This window comes from Peromyscus californicus, unplaced genomic scaffold, assembly GCF_007827085.1.
Source record: "Peromyscus californicus insignis strain IS unplaced genomic scaffold, ASM782708v3 Scaffold_7__1_contigs__length_154581171, whole genome shotgun sequence".
NCBI classification, from domain to species: Eukaryota; Metazoa; Chordata; class Mammalia; order Rodentia; family Cricetidae; genus Peromyscus; species Peromyscus californicus.
The window spans coordinates 106,660,086-106,680,584 of record NW_026294595.1 but is presented as its reverse complement, the minus strand read 5'-3'; the positions used below and the strand labels follow the sequence as shown (position 1 = coordinate 106,680,584).

The 20,499-nt window shown below is 45.9% G+C and overlaps 1 protein-coding gene and 1 long non-coding RNA gene across 2 annotated transcripts; one reads left to right on the top strand and one right to left on the bottom strand.

Annotated features, from left to right (window-relative positions):
• Positions 1-241: 241 nt before the first annotated feature.
• LOC128102181 (uncharacterized) lies at positions 242-20,146 on the bottom strand. Its single transcript, XR_008215341.1, has 2 exons — positions 20,104-20,146; positions 242-461 (listed from the first exon to the last, which is right to left on the bottom strand). It is a non-coding gene; the product is annotated as an uncharacterized LOC128102181 (long non-coding RNA).
• LOC128102180 (putative endogenous retrovirus group FC1 Env polyprotein) lies at positions 749-7,927 on the top strand. The gene is made up of 3 exons (XM_052725735.1): positions 749-1,532; positions 2,257-2,436; positions 5,020-7,927. The coding sequence occupies exon 3, from the start codon at positions 5,331-5,333 to the stop codon at positions 5,916-5,918; it is 588 nt and encodes a 195-aa protein (XP_052581695.1). The 5' UTR covers positions 749-1,532; positions 2,257-2,436; positions 5,020-5,330; the 3' UTR covers positions 5,919-7,927.
• Positions 20,147-20,499: the final 353 nt, after the last annotated feature.

The following is a 20,499-nucleotide window of genomic DNA, read 5'->3' as shown; positions in this document are numbered from 1 at the left end:
ATTTGAAAGCATCATTAAAGAAGTATCAGGACTGAGGTCAGAAGGACAGTTCAAATATTAGGCAAAAAGGGTTTTGTTTTTTACAGGGAAGAGTGAACCATTACTGCTAGGAAGAACTGGGAGAGGAAGGGGTGGGGGTGGGGTGAAGGAGGCTGTTGTAAGTGGGGAGGTATTCCTCTTGGGCTCTTAATTTCATTAATAATAGAATTTAGACAGACTTGGAAAGAAGCAGACTTGGAAGGAAGCTTGTGGACAATTTCATTAGTGATTAAGGTAAAAGTAGCACAGGCAAGCCATAAATTTCAGCAGTTGTTAAGGGGGAGTGTGATAGAAAGCAGGCAGGGTGAGTAACATTGGAGGTGGAGGAGCAGCTACCAGGCACAAAGAGGAGGGAGGCTCTGAGAAACAGAGTGAGGAGGCCCCCAGGATTTGGCAAAGCATGCCCAGGCTTCAGCCAGTATCTGAAAGAAAAGAGAAAAAACAAGAAGGTCAAGCAGTAGACTTTCAGGCTGAGAGCTAGCTGTGGAAGCTCTGGAGGTGACTGCATAGAGGTGGGCTTCCAGGAAGAGTAAGGACATTATCTTATTAAGGGGATAATTATTCCTCCCTCTTCTTAGCATGGTTTTCAATTAATCACTTCTCAAGGGTTGGTCTCTTAGCCAGGTGATTGACAAACCCAGATAGATTAACTCTTCAGGGAAAAGACAATATAAGTCATGTTCTAATCTTTGGAGCAGATCAGAATGTCATGTCTCCACCTAGGTCCAGAGATAGATTCCATTCTTTTTATAGGGAAGAAATAACTTGCCTTTAATGGGCCTCTTATAGAGCCCTGATAGCTTTAATGGCTTCTAAGACTATTGTAACATTCCCACCTCAAGAATTAAGACTCTAAAATCATTCAGGAGATGGCCTGAAACTGGGCAATGGGGAATCTCTATAACTCACTTCCATCATGAAAACTTAGAAGACCAATTCCAAAGTTGTCCAGGTCTTAGTGTCTGAACTAGAGTTTGGGTCACACTTTGTATACAACCTCCAGGCAGGCCAGCTCACTTATGAGAAGCCAGTAAGGAATCTGAGCCCTCCTCTGACTTGCCTGGCCTCCAGTCAGGACAAAACCAAGGGTGTTATAAGAGTTAGAATTGTTAATGTTCTGAGTCCTTGCCCTTGACTCTTCCTAACCAGTCCCTATCTCCTGTTCTCATCAGCATGACCTGCAGTGTCTGAGTATGCCGCGTCTTAGGGTACCCTTTCATCAGGGGGATGGTGTGCTTCTCCTGTTGAAGGTAGACCAAATCTCAGAGACCTGTTGGGGAGGTGAGAACCTTAAATGAAGTCCGGCTAGCAAGAATCGTGTTCTGAATGATCGAAGAGACAAACAGCTCCAGAAATCATTTATTTCATCTCTTTTTCTTTCTTTTTTCTTTTCAGACAGTCTTGCTATATAGCTCAGGCTAACCTTGAATTCATAATCCTCCTGCCTCAGACTCTGGAGTGCAGGGGTTCCAGGTGTGAGGCACCATGCCCAGGTTAGTAAATCGTTTATGAGGCTACAAATGGGAACTTGGTGGTCCTTTTGGCCTTGTCTAGATGACAAGAGGAGAGCTGGAATCTTATCCAAGTCACAGGAACAGAGGAGTCCTTTGTAGTAAGTCGTTTCTCAAGCACAAAGGGGCAGAGTGTGGGATGTGGTTTCTTAACCATTGCTATTCTCAAGGCCACAAGGCACAGCAAAGATTTAGCATACCCACCCGCCATTTTCACAGTCCCTTCTATCACAGCAGCAGATCCTGCTATTTCCAGCAGTAACTTTGAGGGATGGGTCATGGGGCTGCTGCCTTTAACAGACCTTACTATACGATCCATGTGAGGTGCCGGCAGCGTGTCGGTCAACACTATGTTTAGAATTAAGAAACCTCTATACAACTGCTCTAGCTTGTCAGCTTTTTGTAAACTGTACCCTGTCAGCTAACTTACCCAAGATGGATGACTTCTTGGAATATTTGGGCTAGTCTTAAAAACTGCCTAGTCTTATAAAAATGTTTAACTGCCTCTACTGTTCTTACAAGGTAATGGGTCACAAGTCAAACCGCTGGTTCTGTTTCTGTGTGAAAATGCTTGCTTGCTCAAGATAACTGAGGCATCTGCAAGACATCTGTCACAAAAGTTAAGCTGTGCCTGCACGTAGGCAGGATGTGTGCTAACTTGACCCCAAAACTGCAACCTTGTGGTTTTTGCCTTTATAAACCCCAGAGTAACCATTGGAGTCAATAGTCTTCAACGCCTAGATCTCACTGAGGAGTCTTCGGACCCTGAAGATCTCTGGTGGACCGGGAGCTGAGAAATTCGGATAAACTCAGCATTTGGAGGGAGCCATTGACAGATTCTCAACACCTGGATTGTCGAAAAGGGGCATCTGAAGCCCTCAGAGAGGTAACCTTCTGTTTGTGGCACTCATCTGTGAGACTTCTGGGAAAGCTGGTCCGGCATTGATTCCCAAGCCGGGGGGAACCACTGGGACACTTTTGTTCCCTCGTTGTTTGGTTCTGGGAGTTTTCCAGAAGCAGAGGTTGGTCACCAAGTTGGAGAACACTGTCAGTCTGTTTTGTGTTGTGTGGGTTGTTTTTTGGGTCATTTCTCATTCTTGAAGAAATTGAAAAGATGGGACAAAAAGTCTTCACCCCCAAGAACCCCCTTAGATCTTATGAAGTCTCATTTTAAGGACTTGTAGAGAAAAGCCAAGGAGTTCGGAGAACAGGTCTATATAGGAAAACTAATGGCCTTTTGTTTCCTTGATTGGCCTTCATTTCAGGTAGGCTAGCCCGGTGAAGGCTCCTTCAAATTTTCTCTTATTTACAGAGTGCATGTGGTCTTTAGTAAACCAGGACATTCAGCCAGCTCCCCTACCTTCTGGCCTGGAGGTTCCTGGTAGAGGAATCTCCATCCTTGATGAGAAAGTACCAGCCAAATCTTTCCTTTAAAGGCACCATTTTTGTTTCAGAAAATCAATAAGACCAAGGGGCTGGACAAATTTCAGCCTCTAGTTCTACCAGCCCCACCAGAAGAAAAGATGTGCCCCCTACCCTGCATGCCTGGGGCACTAGGCAGGAAGAGGAATCTGCGGCCAGAGGCACTTGTGAGTCCTGCTCATACCAACCGGTCTGCCCATCATTCACTGTCTCTGACTCTGGCCTCTGGTCCCCCTGCGACTGTCTCTCAGGCACCTCATCTCTGCCTACTCTCACTGAGGAGGTTGTGATAGTCCCCATTTTCTCCCCCTCAGGGACACATCCTGTAGTCCCTAGGTTGCCCAATGCAGGACATTTCACTTGTGCTGCCCTCCGCCCCCTCATACACTTCTCCCAGATCTCCACCTCTAGCTATCCTCCCCTTTAGAGAAACCCCAACATGGGGAACCATGCAGGATGAAGAAGGCAGGAGGGGCCATCGGTCAGTTCCGGTCTGTGCCCTCTTCTCTACTAGTGATCTGTGTAACTGGAAGCTCCCAAATCTCTCTTTCTCAGAAAAACCCCAAAGCTTAATCTCTCTGCTAGAAATGGTGTTTTACACACACTGACTGACTTGAGCAGACCGTCAGTAGCTACTTCAAACCCTCTTTGCCACAGAGGAGAGGGACTCTGATGAGAAACTCAAAAGCAGGTCTTGGGAAATGATGGAAGATTGACTACTGATCTGGTGACAATGTGAAGAAGTCTTTCCTTCCTGACAGCCAGATTGGGATCCAAATTCCCACGAAGATAGGGAGTCTTTTAACCTCTTTCACCACACTCTGTTGGAGGGGGGCGTCTCTGGGCCGCAGCTAAGTGCCCCCCAAATTTGTCTAAGGTAGGTCAGATAACTCAGGGTTCGATGATTGGTCATCTGCTTCTCTGGAGCACCTCCTAGACGTTTATCGATTGACTGGGAGGTCCCAGAAAACCAGAGGGTTATCAATATAGCTTTTGTTTCTCAATTAGCACCAGACATTGGGAGAAAGACTCAGCAAACAGAGGGCTCTGAAGGAGGCAAGGTACTGTCAGAGCTGGGTGAGATTGCCTCCCAGGGAAACAACAGGGACACCCTGGAGGACAGGCAGACTAAGCAATTAGCTAAGATTATGGTGGCACCTTAACAGGGAGCAGAACTTCAGCATCCAAGGTTTATGAAAGAAGGACAAAGGCCAAGGGGAGCAGATGCTGGGAGAGGCGCTCCCTTAAGGAAAGAGAAACCGGCCATTGGAAAGGCAAGTGCCCCAAAAGGAATGAATGCTCTCACTGGAAAGAAGCCAGCCATTGGAGAAACGAATGTCCAAACCAAAAGCAAAGGTCTGCATTTATGTTCCAGTTAGACACAGACTGACAGGGTCTGGGCTTAGCCACCCCTCCCCCGGAGCCCAGGATTACTCTGAAAGTGTGTGCGTGTGTGCTGGGGGGCAGATTCCCATCAATTTCCTTGTGGATATGGGAGCCACTTACTTGGTTTTAAAGCAGGCAGGTGGGCCAATGAATAAGAAACCGACTGTAGTACAAGGAGCTACTGGTTCACAAATCTGTTCTTGGACCCCCAAAGAACTGTGGGCCTGGGAAAGGGGACTCTGAGCCTCTCTTTCCTAGCCATGGCTGAGTGTCTGTACCTCTGTTGGGATGTGACCTGCTCCACAAACTAAGGGCAGAAACACATTTTGAAAAGGATGAGATAATGCCTAGGTTTGGATTGCCGTTGTTCATCCAGGGTTACTGAGTGCACTTCTGCTGTTCTGGGACCAATTGGAAATTACATTGTGCTTACCATCCACAAAGTTCAGGACAAATAGAGAGGCCAAATCAGACCTTGACTAAATCAACTTTGGAGACTGTCAAAAGATGGGTGGGGCTCCTTCCCTTTGCCCTTCTTAGGGATCCAAGCACTCCTTATGTACAAGGTTTAACTCCATTTGAAATCCTCTTTGGGAGACCCCCTCCCATCCTCCCTCAAATGGAACTAGCCACTGAAATTCCTAACCATCAGCTGTTTCAGTCTGTACAGGCTCTGCAGCTGACTCAGGACACTGTGGCCTCCTCACTTCAGGCTGCTTTCTGAAGTCCACCACCTCATCCACACCGCTTCCAGCCTGGAGAGAAGGTGTGGACAAGAGACACTGAGCTGAGGCACTGGGACCCTGCTGGAAGCCACCACACCTCGTCATCCTGATCACCTCCACTGCATCCAGCATCCCACACCTGGCCACATCACTCTCAGGTCAAGTGTGCCACTGGGAACGACAGGCTAGCTAAAGAAAAGTAGATTGTCATCAAGACCTGCGAAGATCCACTGAAGATAAGAGGGACATGGGGTTTAATTTAGTGCTGTTGTTTTGTCTGGCTATATTCCCTTCTGTTCTTTCCGGGAACCCAAATGGGAAACGCCCAGCTCCCCGGGCTCTTATACAAACCAAACCAGCCCCTAAGGCATGGAAGTTCCATGTAATTGCCCTGGAAAATCACAACAAGACCATAGGCTCTACCTTCTGTCCGGTCACAGGATGTGCAAGTGCTATAAGCCTCACTTTTGATATAAGGGACACCTGCCAAGGGAAATGTATAAATGACTTCTACAATGCTATGTCCTCTCCTATATATGTCTGTTTTATGTATGAGCAAACTCGGCCCGACTGTAAGGACCCAAATTATGGAGGATGTCCACACTGGAACTGCAAATATCATAGTACTTGGACCAGATGGGGAGGAGAAAATCCATCCAAACTCACCTCAGTTGATTGGCATACTAAGGTCAACTACTTAATCCCTGACCCTTGGGATATTAGATGGAAAAAAGGGGTTGTGGGTTTTGTCTATAGACATAATGAGAAGGATGCAGCCTTTGATGGGAAGACTAAGATATTCATCTATAGAGCTTTAGCCGAGTTCACACCTTAGAATTCCTTTATTTGAATGCTATAACGAAACCAGCTGCTATACCTGCCCTGGCCCTGTTGGTGGGGCTCACCAGCTGACATCACTTCCTGTCACCACCACCTTTCTCTCTCTCCTACCACTAGCCCTACTCCGCTGGCCTTCTTTGAACCCCTAATGACAATTTTAATACCATACACTTGCTCATGAATGTTGCTAATCCAAATGTTATGTCTGATTGTTGGTTCTATATCTTCCCAAGCCCTCACACTATGTAGGATTCACTATATATCAGAACCCCATTTCAATCACTCCCTTTGCCAACTGTCCATGGGAGTCTTTCCACTTGACCATTAAATTTCTTTTTTTAAATTTATTTTTACGTATGAGTGCTCTGTCTGCATGTATAACTTTATGCCAGAAGAGGGCATCAGATCCCATTATAGATGGTTGTGAGCCACCATGTGGTTGCTGGGAATTGAACTCAAGACCTCTGGAAGAGCAGCCCTTGCTCTTAACCACTGAGCCATCTCTCCAGCTCCAACCATCTCTCCAGCTCTGACCATCAACTCTCCAGCCCCAACCATCAAATATCTTAACCCAGATCGAATTCAAGGTGAGGGGACCCATTTTGACTCAAAGAGCTATAATATGTTCAAATCCCCCTTTAAGAATAAATGCAGATTCATCATAAATATCTCTCGGCTTTTGGCAACCACATTGCCAGGTGCTCATTTCTTCCTTCACCACCTGGCAGAAACGGTTTGGCTCATCTGGACTGATGGATTACACCCATGCATACTTGCCTATCTGGCATATGCGTCAAGCCCCCAAATTCTTTATCTTGGTGTCTCTGTTCCCCAGAATGTATATTTAGGATGATCCAGCAGAGATAGAGCACTTATATTCACAGACTCTTCCAGTCCCCCTGTGCAGGGGAAAAAACCCAACCAACCAACCAACTAACCAACCAACGAACCAACCAATGTGTGACTCCCCTCCTCATACCTCTCAAGCTTTGCTACAGCAGAAGCTGCTCCTGGCAGCACAGGAACAGCGATGGCTGATATTAACTTCAAAAGCATAGGATGTCAAATAACCCAAGATCTATCCATATTAGAAAAAAAAATCTATTGCTAAGCTAGAAAAACAGGTGGGTTTATTAGCTGAGGTGGTTCTACCGCATGGGACCCGCTCTATGCAGAGCAAGGAGGTTATTGTATGGTTTTAGGGGAGAATTGTTATTCCTATGCGAACCATTTGGGAATCATTAGAGATAACTCAGCTCTGCTCCAGAAAAACCTGGCAGAAAGGGAGAAGGCCCTAAAAGGGGGAGACAAACGGCTCCCATTCTCATTCTCAGGTTTCTCCTGGCTAGCAACTCTGCTGTCAGACGTTTGCAGGGCCCTCAGCCCTCCTGCTCTTGCTGATTACTGTTGGCCCCTACAACATCAATGCCTTAACCAGATAAATAAATTTATACTTGGGTACTACTATAGTAATGGCTATTAGGTCCCAGTATAAACAGGCACCCACCACAGAGTCAAGGATTTCACCCAGGACACAACTCAAAGGGAGAATGTGATGATTAACTTTGTGTTTAAAATTCAGAAACTGCCGTGCAACTGCTCTAGCTCATAAACATTTTGCAAACTGTACCCTGTCAGCTAGCTTACCCAAGATGGATGACTTCTTGGAATATTTGGGCTAGTCTTAAAAACTGCCTAGTCTTATAAAAATGTTTAACTGCCTCTACTGTTCTTACAAGGTAATGGGTCACAAGGCTAACTGCTGGTTCTGCTTCTGTATGAAAATGCTTGCTTGCTCAAGGTAACTGAGGCATCTGCAAGACTTCTGTCACAAAAGTTAAGCTGTGCCTGCACAAGTCTACTAACTTGACGCCCAAACTGTGACCTTGTGGTTTTTGCCTTTATAAACCTCAGACTAACAGTAGCTGAGGACATACTTTGAGACTCTGGAGTCTTGGGTGTGGTCCTGGCCAGTAGCTAATAAAGCCTCTCTGTTAAAATTCATTCATTGTTCGACTGGTGAGTGTCTCAACAGCCCCGGGACCCATAGCAGCAGCAGCCACAGCCACCACCACAGCAGCAGGAGCAGATCTCCTGGGAACTTGTTAAAAGGCTCAGCTCCCATGGTCATAGTGAACTATCAAGGGGTTTGGAGGGTGACTATGAAAATATGTCTCATTCTTACCAACTTCACATCTACTGGCCACCCTCTTCTGCTTCTCTTGGGTTGAGGGGCTGGTATCTTGGTAACCAGACCTCTTCCTCCCATGTCTCTCTACTGAGTGGGTGAGTTACAAGGTTGTGCCTTGGCCTTATCACAGTCACCTGCACCGAGGGGCTTATCGACCGCCTGGGTTTTCCCACCTCCACCATTCTGGGTCTCCTTCTCTTCATGTTGGTTCTGGGCACAAAACATTGCTTCAGACCAGGCCCCAGACACCAATATATATATTTTTAAAGCACCCCAGGTGAGTTCAAGGGTATGACTCACTATTCTCAGTGTCCTTAGAACTGTGCTTCTTAGCAGGGCATGATCATACAAGCCTCTAACCTCACCAGTTGGGAAACTAAGAGAAGAGAATCAGAAACTCAAGGTCATCTTTTGCTACATACTGAGTTTCAGGACAGGCAGGGTTATGTGAGATCCTGTCTGAAGAAACCAAACCAAACCAAACCAAACCAAACCAAACCAACTAATAACCAACCAAAACCTATACTTCTCAAACTTACCTCAGGGAAGGGAGCTTATGCGAATCTGGATTCTCGTCTGTAGGGCAGGGCCGGGCTGGCCCAGGGATTCTGCATTTCTAGCCAGTGCCAGGGGACATGCTTCTACTGGTTTGCATTTTATGAAGGAAGAATTAAAGTAGCCATGGTTCTATTCAAGGATAGATACCAAAGTCACTAGGGAGCTTTGAAAATCAGCAATGTGTACGCCTATCCCTCGAGATTCTGATGTAATCGTGTTCAGGGAGGCAGGATACTGAGAATTGTAAAGCTTTCTAAATCAGTGGTTCTCAGCCTGTGAGTCACGACCCTCTTGGGGGGTCAAATGACTCTTTCATAGGGGTCTCCCATGATCATCAGAAAATACAGATATTTGCATTACAATGCATAACAGTATCAAAATTACAGTTATAAAGTAGCAACAAAAATAATTTTATGGTTGAGGGTCACCACAATATGAAGAACTATATTAAAGGGTCACAGCGTTAGGAAGGTTAAGAACCACTGATTGGTTGGAGTGTGCAGCCAATTGGGATATGCAGATGTAAAAGGATGGGATTGAACAAATTGCAATATTTCGATGGTGTGGATGCCACTCCATACCTTACCTCCCTTTTAAAGGACCAAGCAGATGCCATAACAGGCTGCTAAGTCTTCTCTCAGAGATCAGGCCCCAATTTCAGTTTCCTGAGACTTGAGCAAGTTTCAGGGATGGCCATGAACAAAAGACATAGCTTCCTTTCTGTGTGTACTCTGACCACTCAAGGTTCAGCCAGTTGTTTACTGTCTGGGACCCCTCACCAACTTAGAGCTACGTGAACGAGTCAAGGACAGAGCCTGGGCCACTGAGCAGCCCCCACAGTCAGTCTCCATGGCAGCTCAAGGACAAAGCCTGGGACTTGTCCAGGCCTGCCCAAAAATGGTAACTGTGACCCCCCAACTAACCCTAGCCAATTAAAAGTTACTAACATGATTGCCACTCGCATAAACCAATCCTGAGGCTGTTCCTATGTAGTCTGTAGACCCCAAGGTCCCCTTGCTTTAAAAACCCTGCCCCATTGCTACTCGGGGTCTCTCCTGCTCTGCTGCTGCATCAGATGGATGGAGAGTCCTGAGTTCACTCATAAAACTAAGAAGACTCTTTGCTTTTGAATCAGATTCGGTCTCTTGGTGGTCTTTGGGGGACTCTGGGTACAACACCTTCATGCTGCCCTTTTCTCCTTAGAGCTCCTGTTACCTGTTCCAAGCTTCAGAACAATCTGTGGAATTGAGGTGTCCTTAAACCAACATTTCTTAGGCCTCCACTTCCTAGAAATTTTCATTAAGTCTCTGCTGGTTAGTCTGGACTGAGAGGGGCCAAAGGATTCTCCAAGCTAAACACTCTTGAGTGGGAATCCCACACTTGATAGAGGTTTTGGGTGGAAAGAACCTGGGCCGTGTCTACCTTCTTCACTGTGGGTTGTGGTTCATGGCGGGGTGGATTGCAGCTCACTTCCTCCATCAACTCAGAGCAGGGCCTGCTCAGCTCTTCCTGCTCTACTCCGAGGCCAGAAGTCCTATCCTCAAGCCTGTCTCTAGCAGCTGGACCAAATCCACAGGGCTGATTGGCACTGCCCAGACTTCTACCCGTGGCCTACGTGTGCACTCCCTAACATGGCCTCTTCTTTCCTGCGACTGTAACTTGGAGCTTTCTTTGCAGTGACCTAGTTTCCGGTCAGCAGCTCCAGAGCCAGTGTGAGCCGCAGGGCTGCACCCTCTGGGCTGCAGATTCTTCCCTCTTCTCTGCCACTGACAGTGAGGCCTCACCATTTCCCCAGAGTAAGCACAGTCTCTGCTTTACCACAGCCCTGTGTTACCATGCTGTCCACAGCCTCTGGTTATTTTTAAAGCTGTCTTGACAAGTCAAAGATTTGATTTCATTCATGAAAGTATTCTAAGCACTTGTCGGGATGGAGGAAGGCAAAGCGACAGAACACATGGCTCCTGAAAACTCGTTTCTTTGCTGCTGGTGCTGTTGGAGTTAGTGCCACTAAGCTTATTAAAGGCAATCATGGGCTGAAAGGCTCAACTACCGCTTCAGATGAGTTGGAACCTCTAACTTCTGGGAATGTGGGAACGGAGGTTGGAGAGACTTGTTGGAACACACTCATGCCCAGATCCAGGACGGGAGATGCCTTTGAAGCTGTGTCTATCAGGTTTGATCCTCCCAGGCCCAGAGATAAAGGCAAGATGAAGGAGATGTTATTAGCATTATTAGTTATACTTAGCGGGGTTTGCATCTGGGACCTGCTTGGTGAAGTGCTTCAGGCGCTACTGACTTAAATGAATTTCACTTCTCCCAGCATCACTTCTGGGCAGAGGATGAAGGCTTGAGGTAGCTCTGGAAATAATCACATTTCCTTTTATTTAGAGCGCTCATTAGGCCGGGCCTAATGGGAACACACAACCCTTTAGAGTTTGGTATTTATGGGAAATTATATCTTTTACAGACACTTGTGTGACTCAGTGACCTGGGACAGTGGGCTTTGAAGGATTTCTATGTCCTCTCCTATTGAAAGCTTCTTTGAGGCAGAATGTATTAACGTGAGTTACAACTAGCTTGGAGAAGAGGGCCCTGATGAGCAGTCAGTGCTATGCTTTGTCGGAGTCTCTTTCAGAGGGGTAGTATAAAGTACAAACTGAAGTCTTGGTTTCACCAGTGCTGGTGGATTACCCACGGGAATAGTAGCTGCACAATCGAGTGGGCATCAGGATCCCCTGGGAGACTTGTTGAGCTCAAGGCGGCTGCATCCGGTCTTGGGTCTCTTACTCGGTGTCTAGGAATGAGACTTTGCACTTCTTTCAAGGTTCTGGGTGACACTAGGGTACAGAAAATGTTCATCTTTGTGGTCATACTTTGTGGTCTGCTGAAGTAGTATGCTGAATCTCTAAGATCTAGCATCCTGAAAAACTTGAGATGTAAGATTTCCCTTCATCTGCAAGTTTCTCTCGCCGTATGTAGATTCTCTTCAGATGGCTGGGCTGGGCTGAGTGAGCAGTCGGCATTTTTATCAAGTACACTAGAGGGTGTGCCATCTTCAGTCTGGGAACTCTGACTGGGTGCAATGCCTTTAACGGTATGAAAGGCACCAGCTACCCATGCACTCATCGGAGTGTACAGATATTGGCAGCTCGGTGCAAACAGCTATGTGCTCTGTGTGCAGTCTCAGGAGACTCAGCTGTATCACCACCGCAAGACTCCTCATGTAACTTCCTCCCGAGACATATCCCTTCCCTAGTTTCCATTCCTACCTAACCCTTGGCAACTCCCAGTCTGTTCTGTATCTCTATAATTATGCTATTTCATAAGTGCTATATTGGTGGAATTACTTAGCAGGCATACTTTTGTTATTGGCTTTCTTCATTTTAGTATAAATTTCTTGACATTAGTCCAAATTCTTTTTTTTGAAGAATTTAAATAATTTAACTAAAATATAATTACATCATTTCACTCCTCTCCTCTTTCCTATCGCTCCCGTGCCTCTCCCCACCTCCCACCCCCTTTCATGGTCTCTTCTTTAACCATTGTTGTTACATACACATATAAGTGAATAGTCGTATAAGTACTACCTGTTGAGTCCATACAGTGTTGGCTTACCTGTGTGTATGTTTCTAGGGCTGACCACTCAGTGTTGGGAACCAAACAGGGCATTCATTCCTGGGGAAGACTGATTCTCCCTCACTCCATAGTTATAACTGCTTATGCTCTTCATCTAGGTGAGGGTCTCATGAGATTTCCCCATTTGTGATGAGATGCCAGTTGTTAGAATTGTCCAGGTCTTGTTTGGGCACCTATGTTGTTGAGATTTCATGGGTTTAACTTCCCTCTCACAGCTAGAAGGCACGATGGCAAAGCAGACTTCCTGGTTCTCTGGTTCTTGCAATCTTTCTGTCTCCTCTCCTGAGATGTTCCCTGAGCCTTGGGTGCAGGAGTTGTAGAGTTATCAACTGGGGATGGACTCCCCATGGTCAGTTGTTCTCTGTATTTTGACTAATTGTGGTTTGTTGTTTTGTAATGGTCTTGTCTTAATTAGGGTTGCTATTGCTATGAAGAGACACCATGACCGTGGCAACCGTTATAAAGGAAGACATTTACTTGTGGTGGCTCACTCACAGTTCAGAGGATTTGTCCATTATCATCATGGCAGGAAGCAAGGCAGCATGCAGGAGGACGTAGTGTCATAGCAGGAGCTGAGAGTCCCTACATCTCGACTCACAGGCAACAGGAAGTGGTCTGTCTCACTGGGCATGGCTTGAGCATAAATGAGACCTCAAAGCCTGCCTCCACAGTGACACACTTCCTCTAATCAGACCATGCCTACTCCGACAAAGCCACGCCTCCTCATAGTGCCACTCCCTTTGGGGGCCATTTTCTTCCAAACCACCACAGGTCTCCAGCTGCTGCAAAAAGAAGCTTCTTTGGTGAGGGTGAGAGCGTCACTTACCGGGCTAGGTCGGAGCACAGGCTATCTAGACCAAATTTTTATGTGCATCCGCAGTTTAGTTCTTCTTATTGTTGAATATCCCAAAGTGTGCTTGCCGTTTAATATTTCATTGTGGTTTTGTATTGTTGTAGAACTGACCGTTAAACCTAAGGCTTTGCCCACGTTAGGCAAATGCTCTACCAGTGAGCTGAATTCTGAGCCCTCTTTTTAGTTTTGAGACAGGTCTCACTAAATTGCCAGGGCAGGCTTTGAGCCAATTTGGAGGCCAGGCAGGCCTTGAACTTGCTATCTTCCTGTTTCAGACTCTCAAGTGCCACTAAATGCAAAGACCATCACTCTTTGAAGAACATTTGTGTCATTTTTAGTTTTGGAATATCATAATGAAAACTGTCGCAAACATTTGTATAAATAGGTGTTCTTTTGTTTGGAATATGTCTGGCAGTAGATTGCTCAGGTTTTAACTTTGCTTTTGTTTCTGTTCATCGTTTTTTCTTAGATACATATTTTAAGTTTTTCTTTACTGCTAGTTACAATGAAGAATCGTGTTAACAAGTGATTTTATAAAAAAAAAAACTTTTTCACATTTCTAATAAATGTTTAAGGAAACAAACAAAAACTCAAACACCTGAGAAATACAAATGGCAACCTTAAAACAAAAGGATTTGGTAACAGAAGTCTCCATAGTCAGGGTATTAATTACTTTTCTATTGCTGTGATAAGACACCATGACTAAGTCAACTTAGAGAAGACATTGTTTAATTTGGCTTATTGTTCCAGAGGGTTAGAGTCCATGTTGGTGGAGCAAAGGCATGGTGGTGGGACCGGCTAAGAGCTTACATCTTCATCCACAAACAGGAAGGAGAGTGCACACTGGGAATGGTATGAGTCTTTTGAAACTGCAAAGCCCACCCTAGTGACACACTTTATCCAACAAGGCCGCATCTCCTAATCCTTCCAAACAGTTCCGTCAACTGGGGGCAAACATTCGAGCCTATGAATGAGTCCCTGGGGGCCATTCCCATTCAAACCACCACGGTCAGGAACTGTCAACAATTTGAAATTATCTGAACTACACTAATGCTCAAAACACATCTGTGTCATATGTCATACTGTTAATGTCACTCCAAGTTGCAAACTGAAAAAGTTACCCACTTGTATTTATGATCACACAAACCACCTAATTTGGCTCAAAGCAGCTTCCAACTTTTACAAGATGGAATTTGTAACAAACTCAAAAGGGAAATCTGCTTTGCTTCAGCACAGCTGTGCTCTGGAGTCTACACGGTTTCTAAGAAACTACGGAGGACTCAGCCAGCCAGGAGGCAGTACACAGCAGTGTCCCTGGACACCTGGAGGTAGCCTTGGTGACAGTGTGGCAAATCTGTTTAAGTGAGGCATGTGCCCCACTGAGGGAGCCAACTGTGTTACAGGCAGTAGACAACAAGCGAACTGACCACTAGGTAAATTTGGGAGCTGGTCCCCATGTGACCTACAGGGTCACACTTTCTTTTCTCCGTGAATGCCAACTACGAGAAAGCAGATCCTGGCAGATCTTCCATGGCAACAAAATGCTGTTCATCAAGAATGGTGTCATCTTCAGGTAACTGAGAGAGGCCTGTCAGAGATGCGGCAAGGAGCCCAGAGACTGCCCTGTTCAGTGTCTATGATCAGCGTCTGGGGGACAGTGTGAGTAATTTGGTTATGCCAGCTGCACAGATCTCTTTAAATATTTCCAGATACTTTCTGAATTTCTGGGATAAATGACCCCCACACACAACCATTCCGAATATTTTTGGTTGTATGTGATCAAGTATTTCTTATAACCCTATGTGCCATTCTTTATGGAGTACAAATTAATAAATACTTGATCAACTTCGTGGTGTTGCAACTCTGAGTCTCTAGAACAGTAGAATGAAGATTTGTTTCCTGTATTGGTGGCTGATTCAGGATGCATATGCTCCTTTAGACCATCGAGACGATGAAACCTATCAGCTTCTGGAAGATTCCCAGCAACGGGAATTCTGTCAGTAATGTCACTTGCTTTAGTGTTTGAACTGTGCTCTAAAAATGCTTAGAGTGGCCTTGGTAGAGCAGGGGTCTCACCTTTCCTTCCCAGAGTACCAGAGAAAGGATGTGAGAAAATAAGGCATATATAAAGACCGGATGCCATGTCTGCGTGTTTCCAGAAACAAAGGCATCTCTTGGAAGGTACATGAGATAAATTCTCTCATGTCATTGTGTAATGTTCATGGAAAGACAGGAACAAAGCCTCCTCAGAATTTACAACAGCAGCCGGGTTAGCTTTGTGGGTTGTTCTTACAGACAGTATGTTGCTTTAAACATGTAGTGATAAAAGGAAATTTGCTTGGATTCTTACAGCTAACAGCTTCTGTGTAAGCTGAGAGGTGAGAGTGGGGGTACAGAGGGGTACAGACTTCTTATAAGCGGCAGAAGTTCTTGCTTGTGATAGCTTTCATGGCATCCATTTTCTGAAGATCCAGGAAGCATGAGAGCATCGCAAAGCTTTGTTAACAGAGTCTTGACGAATGTGTTATGTTTGGGGTTGTGAAGGCTGCGTTGCTCAGCTCTTTCCTAGCGAATAGTGCTGGGTAAGCTTGAACGACCACACCCTAGGCCTGAAACTGGCTTACCTGTTAAGTGCCTGTCCTGCAGGCATGAGGACCTGAGTTTAGATCCCGAGCAATCACACCAGGATGCTGGGGAAGTGCCTATAACCTCAGTCAGCGGGATGGGGAGGTGGGGGTGGGGCGGGGGGGGGTGGGGTGGGGGGGTGGGATTGGAGACAGGCAATCTCTGGAGCTCATTGGCCAGCCCACTTAGTGGAATCTATGAACTGCAGGCTCAGCGAGAGACCTTGTTCTGAATGGAGAATGATCTACTACAGCTCTACTTTGGTTTTCAACGGATGGGTTTATTAAATGGACAGTAAGCAAAAAATCAGAGCACAAACGGCAGGCAGAAGACTGTAAAACATCCTCACATCATGTGCTTACAACAAGGGAGTGCTCACAACATCCAGTAGAAATGACTAGGGAATTGTTGCTAAATAACCAGGCTGGACATCACGATGGTGAGTCCTGAGCAGACCCAGACTCTCCCTGAGTGAGCTGCAGGCCTCCAGGTCCTGACACGGGACATTTTATACCGTGAGATAAACAGTAACCTCTGTGGAAATGGTTCACCTTCTAGCTGCTCTCAAGGGCACGTGCTGTTTTCCTATCGCCTTGTTACAGAGCCAGGAGCTGGGCTGCCCCAGGACAAGGAGTCCTGGAGGACATTTGAAGTAAATATGGCTGCTTGTTCTCAGAGCCAGCTCTCAGCAAGTACAGATGGCACATGACAATTATGGATATAATATATTACAGACCTTGTCTCAAAAACTATGGGGAGCAATGGCAGAAGATGCTCAACTTCATTCTGGCCTCTACACAAATGCACGCACGCGCACAGACCACTATATTAAAAGGAAGTAGAAAATTGATGAAAATGAAGCAAATTAAAATTTGCAAAGCTCACCAAGGATCCATTAAAAATCACACAGTGTTTACTGCTGAGCAGCCCAGAGCATATCCAGAAGCAGTTCAGTGGTGCTATTAGCATTTCTGGCCGAGAAGAGTTACCTCAGAAATGGTGACTCACTTTCAGGATGGAGATTTCCGTGACATCAACAGATTCCTTCATATACCCCATTCATTATTGCTTGTGACTAACCTGGTTTGTCAAATGGCCAGGAAATGTATGAACCTGTGCTCAGCATTGCCATCAGGGCTCATGGAGTAGAATAATTAATATTGTGGAAACGGCCATTCTGCCAAAAGCAATCTAAAGATTAATGGAATCCTCAAAATTTCTTCACAGAAATAGAACAAACAATCTTAAAATTCATACAGAAGCACCAAAGACCTCAGATAGACAAAGTAACCTTGGGCAAAGAGAACACTGTTGGAGAGATCACCATACCTGATGTCAGGGGAGACTCCAGAGCCACATTTTTGTGCCACATGGAGTGCTTTAGGGCAGGGGATAGCCCAAGCAGAGCAGCGGCACACAGCCCAGATGTCCCACCCCTGAGTGTTTACCCAAGGCCTCCATATCAATATAGCCCAGGAACAATTGTTCACTGCAGTACTGTTCACAATTCCTAGGTTATGAAACTAACCTAGGTGCCCAGCAACAGACGGATAGACAAGAAAAAAATTGATAAACACACACACACACACACACACACACACACACACACACACACACACACACAAATGAAGCTTCTTCAGTCATAATGAACTTTAGTCTTTTGCAAGAAAATACGTGAAAAAAAGTCATGTTTTCTCTCGTCTGTGCCTCCTAGATTTTAAACAGACACATGAAATCATGTATGTATAACTGATATGAAACACAGTGGACCTTTCTAGAGAAAGGGGGACTGACAGGAGAGGGGAGGTAAGTGGGGCAAACTCAGTGTACAGTGAACATGAAAACGTCACAACACCACATACAATATACTCACAAGCAAAAATTCAAAGATTTTCATCAACAAAGGCTCGTTTGTTCAGCTCCTTCTACTTTTATGCCTTCTGTTCTTTTAGTTTATTGTCTCTTCACTATTTAGAGCCTAGCTTTTTAAATTGTGGATTACCATCCCACACGAGGTCATGTACGTGTAGAATCCAGATTAGATTGCTGCTAAGGCCGTGACCACAGAAACCACCTTTTTCTTCTGTAAAAGAAATGGAAACCCTCTTACACATCCTCGACTCTCTAACCCACTAGCCGATTCCCCTGGTGCCACATTCCCGGAGAACGTCAGGTGCCATCCCTACTTTCCCAAGGAAGTTTACGGCATCTGGATTTTCAGACTCCAGGATGGTAGAGGGCTATGGTAGTGGCCCATTCTGCCACCCACAGTGGGTCTATTTCCACTGACGTGTCCCTCCCCTCCCTTCTTCCACATCCTCAGAGTCTTTCCTTTCTAACAGGAGACCCATTCCCTTCCCTCCCTTCCCCGGCCACCTGCTGGGGAGTCAGTCTAACCACATTGCTCTTCCCTTTCCTCAGATCCCTGAGAAGGGCTTGGCCCCTCTGCCTCAGGGGTCTGAGCTCTCCTGCTGCTGTCAGTCTATTCACGGAGTCAACATCTCTTCTAGCAAACCTCCTACCCCAGGGGACAGTCTGCCTCAGTGTCTCCCTCCCATGGGCCCCAAACTTGAGACCTTTCAAAGACCACCACATTCAAAGTCAAATGCATAATGAATCTGAGGAATGTCTGGCAGTGATCACCAAGGTCACACTGTACAACTTCATGGTGTTAGAAATGAGTTCTTGGTTGCAAAGAGGGAGACCACTGCTTTAGTTAAAGTATCTCAACAAGGCGAAACTTTATTTCTGAACAGAAGAGTGACTACTCACAAAATCAGAACAAGCACAGGAATCCCCTGTCTTTTCCCCATTGCCTGGGGTTTGACCTCATAGTCTTTCACAATTGGCTGGTTTTTTAGTTGGTTGGATTTTTGTTGTTGTTGTTATTTTTGTTTTGTTTTATCTTGTTTTTTCGAAACAGGGTTTCTCTGTGTACCCTGCTGTCCTACAACTCACTTTGTAAACCAGGCTGACCTCACAGAGATCCACCTACCTCTGCCTCCCAAGTGCTGGGATTAGAGCCCTGTGCCACCACCGCCCAGCAGAATTGGCTCGTTTTCAAAGAAGCAGTACAAAGGATGCGAAGGGAAGAGGTGGGGCACCTAAGTCACTTCCGATCTGAAAATGAAGTAGGGCCTTGGTGTAAACAAAAGCTTTACCTGGTAGTGTGTGTGTGTGTGTGTGTGGGGGGGGGGGGGGTTTAAAACATTTGCATGAAGGCTTCACTGGGTGGTGGATTTGAATTCCTTGTTGCAAACAAAGGTTTTACAGTGTTTGGCAGGAAAGAGGAATATTTAATGTCTCTTTAGAACAGTGGCTGCTTAGGAATCTCAGCACTCACACTTCTGTCTGTGAACTCCATCTTACCATGAAGCACCACCAAATGCTGCCTGAAATACCCAGCTCAGATCCAAGGCCACTGAAGCTTTTGAGTAGTAGTCTTCTCACTATGCAAAGTGCTGATCTCCTTATAGGGAAATAATGATTTATTTAAGGAAACAAAGACAATATTTCCTGTTGTGGCAGGAGGGAAAAGTCCAAAGTGCAGGGCTAAAAGTATCTACAGATTAGAATTGCTATGAAAGGTCTAATAAAGAATATACACTGTAGACAGAACATAGGCAGAAAATACAGCAGGGATGTGGGGGGAGAGACACAGAGAGAGAGACAGAGACTTACAGAGACACAGAGAGACACAGAAAGAAGAGAGACAGACAGACAGAGACACACAGAGAGACAGACAGACAGACAGACACACACACACACACACACACACACACACACGGGGGGGGGGGGGGGGGGAGAGAGAGAGAGAGAGAGAGAGAGAGAGAGAGAGAGGAAAGGTTTTTTGCACCCAGATAAGCCTCTCCACTGACACAGCAATCCAAATCAGACCAAATCAGACCGAATTAGAAAAAGCCCCAGTTTAATAGGTAAAGCATTTCCAGGTGATTCTCCAGCCCCCCAGAGAGGAGGTGGGGAGGAGAGATTGGAAAACCACGTGTCTGTTTTCTGGGATGCAGCTTAAATACCCTGTGGGAGTGGTCTTGAGCATCTCTGGGGGAGGAGTCATGTTTGGCGGGCTTTGAAGGAGTGGGTTTGGGGAAAGAGATAGAGGAGGGGAGTTGAGGTGGATCTTCCACGAGAACAAGAGAGAGAAAAGAGAGAGAGAGAGAGAGAGAGAGAGAGAGAGAGAGAGAGAGAGAGAGAGAGAGTAAATCACACTCCTGTAGAAGTAACCAACGGTCTTATTAAATAAGAAACACAGAGCCAATTCAGAGAAGAAAGCCAAGAGGTCAGAGCTAAGAGCCTCACCCTTCCTGGTTCAGGGATCCTCTTCAGCCAAGAGAGCTCTCCGAAAGGGGGCTACTTCCTGTGTGTGTGTCTTTATATAGTCTAGCTGTTCTGCCTTCTCATTGGTTGTAAACCCAAACATGTGACTGCCTCGTCACTGCCTGAGTGTACTGCCCTCCAGGTCCTTAAAGGCGTGCGCCACCGCCGCCACGTACTTGCTATGGCTCTAATAGCTCTGACCCCCAGACAACTTTATTTATTAACATACAATTAAAATCACATTTCAGTACAAGTAAAATACCACCACACACTCCCGAGAGGGAATGGGGTCTTTTCATACCAATTAAGAGAAGCTACCTGTCCTTGTCTCATGGGTTGTCTGTGTATTATTTTATAATACCATTCCTTAACAAAGTT